Here is a 10,060-nt window from a genome sequence, read left to right on the forward strand (position 1 = left end):
GGGCGGCCGTGCGGTCCCAGCAGCCCCGCCGGAGGTCAGAGCCCCGAAAGCCTTAGGGTCCCAGCCGTTGCGATCGGGGGTGCAGCCGTCTGTGCGCGCTGCCGACGGCCTCTGGTGAGCGGGGAGGGCATGGTCCGACCTGGGAGAAAGAGACCAGCCCACGTGGGAGAGAAGAGAAAGTTGGGTGAGAAAACTTGGCTCCATCTTTCCTGTTTGGGGGAGTAGGGGTCTCTAGAGGATGGTGCGGACTCCCTGGATTCGGATCCGCCTCCCCCACCCCACTTCCCGGGGCTGATGTTCCGGGGCTGAGGATCTGCGCCGAGTGCTCGCCGCGAGTCACACGTGCCGGGACCTAGGGAGCCTTTGACGTTCGGGGCGGGGAATGTGGAGGATCCCCGAGCCCCGGCTGGGGGTGCAGTAAATAAAGGCTCCTGCGAAGCTGTGATCTCCGAAGTCAGGTCCTGGTAGCCCCTCGTGCGGTTCCAGTTTGGGGCTGTCTGGTGTACAGGAGGCCAAACTGGTGGAGCTAGGGTTAAAGCTAGCTAGTGATCTCATTCATTTAGTTAACCCTTTAAGAAATGAAAAGATGGGGCCCGGCCTGAGTGGCTCAGTTGGTTGAGCGTCGTCCTGTGCACCAAAAGGTTTCGGGTTCGATCCCCTGTCGGTGCAGAAAGCAACCCATCCATGTTTCTACCCCCGCCACCCGCGACCCCCTTGCCTCTCCCTAAGCATGTGCTCCGGTGAGGATTAAACATTTTTTTGGAAGAATGTATAAGTACACTAAGAAATTGCTGTTGCTTTTTCTAACATCGGTAGTGTGGTTTTAAAGGTGAGCTGACCTTCTGTTATTGTTGACAGATAAGATGATTCCTCTTGGATGGGCGGTCAGGCTCCCCTTTTTTGCACTTGATGTTTGTTGAGAGTTGAGAACACTTACTTCCAGAGATGGGTTGTTGGAAATAACAATGGAAATACCTGACATTTTAAAAAGTAACTTTGAGGAGTGATTGGAATTCAAGTGTTGGGTCCTTTATTGTTTAGGAGATGATGATTGTTGTTGAGAATTAGATTTTGACAAATACCCTTTCTCAGGTAGGCACCAAAAGAAAAAAGATATACCACTCCAAACTAGTAGAGGGGAAAATAGTAGAGAAAAAATAATAATTAACCTAAAGGAAGAAAAGAAAGAAAAAATAAACATATGGGACTGATCTGAGGCACAAAAAGAAGGAAGATTTGAATTCAGTGTTTACTTAATTTACACAGTCAATAATTAAATATAAAAGTAAATATAAAAACAGACTAAATGCTCCAGTTGAAGGACAGATTGAAGTAAAAGAATGGAAAAGATATGCCAATTTAAAAAGTGTACTGTAGCCGTAACCGGTTTAGCTCAGTGGATAGAGCATCAGCCTGCGGGCTGAAAGGTCCCAGGTTCGATTCCGGTCAAGGGCATGTACCTTGGTTGCGGGCACATCCCCAGTGGGGGGTGTGCAGGAAGCAGCTGATTGATGTTTCTTTTCTCTCTCGATGTTTCTCTCTCACCGATGTTTCTGACTCTATCCCTCTCCCTTCCTCTCTGTAAAAAATCAATAAAATATATTTTAAAAAATAGGGTGAATAAAGGGAACATCTGTAATACTTTCAACAATAAAGATAAATTTCCAAAAAAAAAAGATTATAAAAAAATAAAGAGTGTACTGTAGCCTATATGAACATCAGAAAGAAATGATCTGTAAAGATAGTGGCCAAAAAATACAAGACAAATGTGAAAATATTGCAAGAAGAAATAGACAAATATGCAATCATTTAGCAGTTAAGTGTATAATTGTTAGATTATGAAGTGAAAATGTCAGTATGGAAATAGAGGATTTTTAACAAGACTATAAGTAAACTTGATTTAGTGATCATTGTGAATGTAGTAAATATTGCACCTGACAAGTATAAAAGGCACTTTTGAAGCACGGAACATTTATGAAGATTGGCTGCTTCCTAGATCATAAAACAAGTTCAACAAATTTTGAAAGATTGATGATAATACAGACCATATTCTCCCAACGAAAACACAAATAAATTAGGAATCAATAACAAAGTGTTTGGAAAGAATATATAGCCCTGGCCGGGTAGCTCCGTTGGTTAGAGTGTCATCTCTGTTCACCAGAATCAACCAATGAATTCATAAATGAGTGGAACAACAAATCGATGCTTCCCTCTCCCTTTCTTTAAAAACCAATAATTTTTTAAAAATGCTTATTTTGGGGGAAAAAAGAACTAAGAAAGTAGGTAAAGAACAACCTTTCTTTAAAAACCAATAATTTTTTTAAAATGCTTATGTGGGGGAAAAAAGAACTAAGAAAGTAGGTAAAGAACAAGCCTGGCCAGCGTGGCTCAGTGGTTGAGCACAGATCTTTGAACCAGGAGGTCATGGTTTGATTCCCGGTCAGGGCACATGCCCGGGTTGTAGGCTCATTCCCCAGTGTGGGGTGTGCAGGAGGCAGCAGATTAATGATTGTCATCTTTGATGTTTCTATCTCCCTCACCCTTCCTCTCTGAAGTCAAAATATTTTTATTTATTGATTTTAGAGAGGAGGAAGGGAAAGAGAGAGACATCAATTTGTTCCACTTATCTATATATACATTAGTTGATTCTTGTATGTGCCCTAACTGGAGATTGAAACTGCAATCTTGGTGTATGGAGATAACACTCAATAATCAACTGAGCTACCTGGCCAGGGCCTAACATAAAATTTTTTTAACTTGAAGAATCTCTAGACCTAGTTTATTAAATAGCTTTATTGAGATAATTTACATGCCATAAAGTTAACTTCATTAAAGTGTATATAATTCAGTGGGTTCATATATTTACAGAGTTGTGTGACCATCGATTTATTGAATTTTAGAGCATTTTTATTATCCCTCAAAGAAACTATGTTCATTAGCTAGTAGATCTAAAATAAAATCTTAAGTTGTTTTATCTCAAGAATGCAAAATTGGTTTAACATTAGAAAAACTGTAAAGATTAAAGAAGAAAAATCTTATTCACCTGAGTCAGTACAGAAAATCTGATAGAATTCAACACCAATTTATTTATTAAAGGAAAAACTCTTAGCACACTAAGAAATACAGTGAATTTTCTTAATTTGAAGTATCTAGGAATAAGTATAAAAGATAATAAGGCTTTTGGAGAATAATAAAACTTTACTTAAAGGCACTAATATGAATGGGATTGACAGATTCTGCATCCTAAAGTTGTTTTACTGGGATTATTATATCAAATCTACAAATCAGACATTGTCCCAACAGGCTTTTTTGTGGACCTTGAAAAGCTAATTCTAAAATGTATGGAGAAGAGCAGACAGATAATAAAGTCTTTCTTACCCACTACTTCAGGTAACTCTTTCAGCCCTCACCTAATTTAATTGCTCATCACCCAGGGATCATGTGTTAAGCCTTTGGGGGTCGAACGACCCTTTCACAGGGGTTGCCTAAATACATCCGGCATATCAGATATTTACATTACGATTCATAACAGTAGCAAAATTACAGTTATGACGTAGCAACGAAAATAATTTTATGGTTGGGGGTCACCACAGCATGAGGAACTGTATTAAAGGGTCGCGGCATTAGGAAGGTTGAGAACCACTGTGTTAAGGACTAGGTGTCTTGGTAAAATCTGGCCCTTAATATCACTTCCTGCTCCTTCCAGGGGTGGGTCATTTCAGTCTCAAAAGATCACCAAGACAGATGCAATTGTGAGTGTTCCCACCTGCCCATCACCCACAAGTCACCGCCTACAACCGGTGGTGCTGCATGTGGCCTGCCAAGGTTCGGTCCCCAGACCCAGGGTTGGACCAAACTTCCATTGGCAGACAGCTGGATGTGTGAGATAGTGATGTTGGGCTGCATTTGGATTGTATATATAATATAAATATATTTATAAAAAGAATCACAGGGAAAACAAATGAGAAATTAATGAAAATGGTTAAACTGGTCATGTGGGAATGAGATGGGAGGAATGGAGTAATTCATATATATATTATTGATTTTTTATAGAGAGGAAGGGAGAGGGATAGAGAGTTAGAAACATTGATGAGACAGAAACATCGATCAGCTGCCTCCTGCACACCCCCTACTGGGGATGTGCCCGAAACCAAGGTACATGCCCTTGACCGGAATTGAACCTGGGACCCTTCAGTCCACAGGCCGACGCTCTATCCACTGAGCCAAACTGGTTAGGGCAGGGAGTAATTTCTTAATATTAAAATATCTAGTATTAGAATCAAAGTCTTTTTTAAAATTTTTTTTTATTGATTTCAGAGAGGAAGTGAGAGGGCAATGGAAACATCAATGATGAGAGAATCATCGATCTGCTGCCTTCTGCACACCCCCTACTGGGGATCGAGCCTTCAACCTGGGCATGTGCCCTGACTGGGAATCAAACCAGTGACTTCTGTATGCATGGGATGACGCTTAACCCAATGAGCCACACTGGATGGGCAATTATACCTTAATTTTGATTCAGTAAACTTAGTATAGTATGGAGTACAAAAATCTAAATTTAAAGATTACCCCCATGTGATTCATTGAAACTGAGCCACGGGAGCCCATTTATAATCCATTTGCTGTGGATTATTACCAAGCATTAAGCTAAAGAGAGGCAAGTTTCAAAGTATATGACCTTTAGTATACATTTTTGGATTATGTAATTAACTTTTTGTTTAAGTCCTAATTCAGTTTTTCTAAGTTCGGAGTGTGCTCCTAACTTAGAATAACTGGGCAGTGTGGCTCTAGTGTCATTTATAAGTGTGTTTGGGGGTGAGGAAGCAGGGAAGCTGACCATTGTGTCTCAGTGGTCGATTATTTTGTGACTGGTCTGGAACAGCTTATGGTTCATTTTCACTGATGCTTTGATTTCACCCCCATAGACTGAGGCTGATGTCAATCCGAAGGCCTACCCTCTCGCAGATGCCCACCTCACCAAGAAACTATTGGACCTCGTTCAGCAGTCATGTAACTACAAGCAGCTTCGAAAAGGAGCCAATGAGGGTAAGGCAGCCAGCGTGTTCCAGGGGGGCTGTTGAAGGCGCCTGACTCTGTCAGGAGTCCCTGGTCTAGGTTTCCAGTACAGAAAGAGGGCCGGGTACTCTTGATTGGGACCAGTGTGAGGACCTAAGAACAGCATTTTTACATTAGATACTAAAGCAGTGGTTCTCAACCTGTGGGTCGCGACCCCTTTGGCGGTCGAACGACCCTTTCACAGGGGTCGCCTAAGACCATCCTGCATATCAGATATTTACATGACGATTCATAACAGTAGCAACATAACAGTTATGAAGTAGCAACGAAAATAATTTTATGGTTGGGTCACAACATGAGGAACTGTATTTAAAGGGCCAGAAGGTTGAGAACCACTGCTCTAGAGCCTGTGCCCTTGTTTAGTACTTGAGCATTAATGCAGAGTGTGGTCCGTGTGCTAGCGCTGGGCCACAGATATAAACAATCAGGAATAAGCATTTGAACGATGCTGTGAGCTTGTCAGAAGTATTGATTGTGGCAGGTTGAGATGGTAAAACTGTCACAGATCACAGAGTCTGAGAAGTGCTGCATACTCTGCTTCATGCTGGCGGGGCTTGTGTGAAAGCTGTTCCGATCAACCAGGCAAGAGATGGCGGTGACTTGGACATGTGGTACAGAGGAGAGGAGAGAAGTGGGCTGATTCAGGATGTGCTCTGACAGAACTGATGGGTTTGAGGAAGGCACTGAGGATAACCAACTGGCACTTAAATCCCTTGTCCCTTCCCAAGGCCACTACAGGGCAGAGACTTGCTTATGTGTGAGAGTTTTGCCCAGTTTTCTTGCATGTGTTTCTTTTCCTTGGAAATTGCTTTGTTGTAGCTTCCCTGCCCAAACCCCCCATCACCTATTGGCCGCATGTCCTTCTCTCCACAGCCACCAAAACCCTTAACAGAGGCATCTCTGAGTTCATTGTGATGGCTGCAGACGCAGAGCCCCTGGAGATCATCCTGCACCTCCCGCTGCTGTGTGAAGACAAGAATGTGCCCTACGTGTGTGTGCGCTCCAAGCAGGCGCTGGGGCGGGCCTGCGGGGTCTCCAGGCCTGTCATCGCCTGTTCTGTCACCATCAAAGAAGGCTCCCAGCTGAAGCAGCAGATCCAGTCCATTCAGCAGTCCATTGAAAGGCTCTTAGTCTAAACCGGTGGCCTCTGCCACGCTCTCTCTTGCCTCCTCCCCCTCGGTTGTGTATCATATTGTCCGTGTTACCATGTAGGATTTCCAGCTACCTTCTATTGTTATAAAATATTGTAGTAGTAAATCTTTTTATATTTTTGAATTATTTTTGTTTTGTCGTATAGATTATCATCCCCACACCCACTCCACCCCTAAACCTCCTCTTCCACTTTTCCTCTACCATCTTTCCTCCCTTTTGAAAAATGAACTAAGCCCAGAACAGGTAGAACAGAGTTGTGACACCATTCAAAGGCAGGAAAGAGCCAGGGTAGAGAGATCCGGTTCCAGCTTTGAGGCACTAACTGCCTTTTGTGTACAGGGCATGGTGAAGTAGACACCACCCACTTGATCTCCCTTGTGCCTGGCATACAGAATCATCCCATACATGATCCAGGGGTTCCTTTGATCTCTAGGGTGATGATGCATCATTTGAGGAAGAAGCATGTATCCTGTGAGGTTGTTAGTTGTATGCCCAAGTGTCATTTATTAATGTACCCCTACCGTTTGCTTTTGGTAATATATGTCCTTCCCCCGCCCCCCCCCAAAAAACAAAAACAAAACCTCCCAATTGTGCCCCTGAGGGTGGAGGACAGCAGCATACCAAAGAGATGTGTGCTGCAGGATTCCAAAAGTGGCCTGGGCTAGTGCGGCATGGAGCAGTTGACCTAGGTCTTAAAGGAGTCTGGAGTGGCAAGAGAAAGTAGAGTCAACTGGTGCTGGACTGAAGGATTCTGGGCAAGTCTTGGAGACGAAGCTACAACAGAGGTGATGGAGTCCAAGGAAACATCCTTTCTGGTGAATAGATTTCTTCAGTGGACACTTGGTATCAGCTCTGAGAGCCTTTACCCATTTCCTGTCCTGCCACGATGTGGGTCAGATGTATGTGTTCTTGATCACGTCAGAAGGACAGTGCTAATGTATCATTGTTGTGAGAGTCCTAGTAAAGAAATATATTCATACAACTTAAAGAGAAAGTGTGATTCTTGGTAGGTATCCAGCTAATACTTGAAGAACTGCTTAGCGTTATTAGTACGGTTTTAGCTGTTCAAACTTTCCACCAAGAAGCTGTGCAAAAGCCATCACTACCTACCAGCTGATTTCTGGTAGTTCAGAATTTGGGGCTGGATAATCCTGTGACGGAGGCTGCCTGTGTGTGGCAGGGTTTTTAGCAGCATCCCTGGCCTTTACCCACCAGATGTCAATGGCAACCTTAACCCCTCCCTCCAGGCATTGCCAAGTGTTCCCTGGTGGCAGTGTCACTCCTAGTTGAGAATCACTGTTGCAAAATTAGGGCTCCTGGTAGCCCTTGGGAGGGGGGATTGGGATTGGTGACTGAAATCATTGCCATATCACCTGCCTCACCTATTTTTTTTATCAAAGGGGAAGTACCCTGAGAGCCTGCTACCTCAGCTGGAGACATTTTCTTACAAAGTACAAATAACAGTCCTGTAATGGTCAGATGAATGGGAATAGGTTATATTTGGTTTCCTCATGGCCAGCATGGGCCAGTGTACCCACTCCAGTAAGAAGGAAACCTGGAAACCACCCTGTTTGCCTGCTGGCCAGTCTCTCCCTCCCCCTCCTCCCCAGCCTGCTCCAGTGTTTATATACACACTGCCCCCAGCAGTTTCCTATTTGTGGATGGTGAATTTTGAGGTAGTTCTTACTTTCTTGTACTTTAAAGTACTCTAAAGGACTGAAATCATTTGGGGGCAGAGGGAACTAAGAAATCCAACCTCCACCTGAATGGAAACTCAGGCTTACCCATTAGAGCCCTAAGAAGTGGGGTGGGGCGGGGGCTCCCGGGATCTTCCTTCCTGGTGCCTGGTCTACTCCATTGTATCAGCTCCCTTGGAGGCCTTCAAAAGGCAGGTGTCAACGAGTGATCACCTGAGACAACCGTGGCTCTTTCCTGCTCCTCGTGGTCTCCTCTGCGTGTCCTGTGTCTGCTTCACCGAGTTCTATCTTTGCTCAGTGCTTCATATTTGGTTTCTAAAACACCCCCTACCCGTTTCCTTCTCAAATTCTTTGTACTTGGTGTTCCTTTGCTGCCCGGGTGGCTTTCTCCTCATGCTAGTCATTCAAATGTCACTTCTTTAGGGCCTTTCCCGGCTACCCCACCTCATGTTGCCTCTCCTGCAGCACCGTCGCATTCTATTCCACTTGTCCTTAACTAATATCAGATTGTCTTCTGATTATTGCCCTCAGTAGAGCCAGAACTTAGCACCTGCAGCAGCACCCTAACAGGTGCTCCAATGTGTAGAATGAACAGTTCCTAAAGCCTAGACATGAAAACAAGGAAACCTGTCCTTTCCATCCAGCCACCTAGGAAATAGGTTGAAAATTTTGCGTATACAGTTTTTTATTTTGGAGAGAGAATCCAGTGGCTTTCACTAGGTCTCAAGGGGCCCTGATGAACACTGGTCAGGAACTTCTATTTTAGAATAAGTTTCCTAAAACCAATTTCTTAAGAGGACCTATGATTAAGGAATATTTTTACATTTACAATGATGACCTTGTGAAAAAGATGATTCATTTGTAGTATTGTTAAGTACTAAACTACATTTCCATTACCTTAAATCCCAAATTGACGTTATAAAGCTCAGAGCAAAGGACCCAAAACTGAAAATCTCTCACAAGAGTAATTTGACCCTCCTACACGCTCCTCATGAGAGGCTCATGCTAATCCTGAAAGACACAGGCCCTACAAACTCTGAACCTCAAGCCTTCCTCAGAGGACACAAATTCTTGCAGATGTTTTTCTTCCTTCTCTCAAGCTAATTTTTCAAAAGCAATAGCAGAGAGAGCAGGAAAGAAACAGGGAGGTTGGAGGAGGGGTGGGGGAGGGGAGGGAGAAGCTCCCCGCTTCCCCTCCTAATACTAGGACCTCTCATTGTGAACTTGCTTTACTACAGCTCCCCTGAAAAATGAGAACTGATTTCACTTACACTGGAACCCCAATTCTTGGGGCAACAGAAACTATCTTCATATACTTGAATGTCACATTAAAAGGAATGCAACATGGGAGGTGGGGGAGTGCTATTTACTCAGGAAGCAAATGGTAACAGTATTAGAAATGTTACATTCTTATTGCTTCTGAAATCTGGCCTTTAGGTCTTAACCCTTTGAGTGCCAACCAATATCCTAGGAACTATGCTAAAATCGCCAAGGCATTTTTGCTGATTTTACAGCAGTTTAGGAAAAAAATTATGAATCGCAAGTAAATGAAGTTACATATTCAAAAACTTAAGGAAACCTTTACTACATTTGTTTTCTGCACTTAGGTGCCTGGTTAATAGGACACAATTAAAGGAAAAGAGGAGAGGACAGGATCTTGCTGGGGCTTGTCATTCCTGAAATCTGCTCATCTGTCCTTAATCATCACATTGTCCCTACCTTCACTGGTGTTCATTTTGTTCCCATTGTGATGATGTGAGAAAATTAAGCTAATAGCCAATAGCAAATGATCTTTGGATGCAAGACACATGTTTCTTTCACACTAAAGAACAGCATTTAGTACAAAATTAGGGCTCTATTCAGTCAGAATAAGGCACAAAAAAGTGGGAGGACTACTTTGCCTCCTTAGCAACAGAAAGTCTCATAAATGTAAAGTTAGTGGTTAATATGACACAATTAAAGGAAAAGAGGAGAGGACAGGATATTGCTGGGGCTTGTCATTCCTGAAATCTGCTCATCTGTCCTTAATCATCACATTGTCCCCACCTTCACTGGTGTTCATTTTGTTCCCATTGTGATGTGAGAAAATTAAGCTAATAGCCAACAGCAAATGATCTTTGGATGCAAGACACACA

At 43.3% G+C, this 10,060-nt stretch overlaps 1 protein-coding gene across 1 annotated transcript; it reads left to right on the forward strand.

Moving 5' to 3' along the window:
- Nucleotides 1-3,322: 3,322 nt before the first annotated feature.
- Nucleotides 3,323-7,211, forward strand: SNU13 (SNU13 homolog, small nuclear ribonucleoprotein (U4/U6.U5)). Its single transcript, XM_014543832.1, is given in 4 exon segments — nucleotides 3,323-3,364; nucleotides 3,367-3,390; nucleotides 4,926-5,046; nucleotides 5,950-7,211. Coding segments are annotated over 4 exon segments (435 nt in total). The 5' UTR covers nucleotides 3,323-3,337; the 3' UTR covers nucleotides 6,213-7,211.
- Nucleotides 7,212-10,060: the final 2,849 nt, after the last annotated feature.

Source organism: Myotis brandtii, unplaced genomic scaffold, assembly GCF_000412655.1.
Source record: "Myotis brandtii unplaced genomic scaffold, ASM41265v1 scaffold339, whole genome shotgun sequence".
Classification (NCBI taxonomy): Eukaryota; Metazoa; Chordata; class Mammalia; order Chiroptera; family Vespertilionidae; genus Myotis; species Myotis brandtii.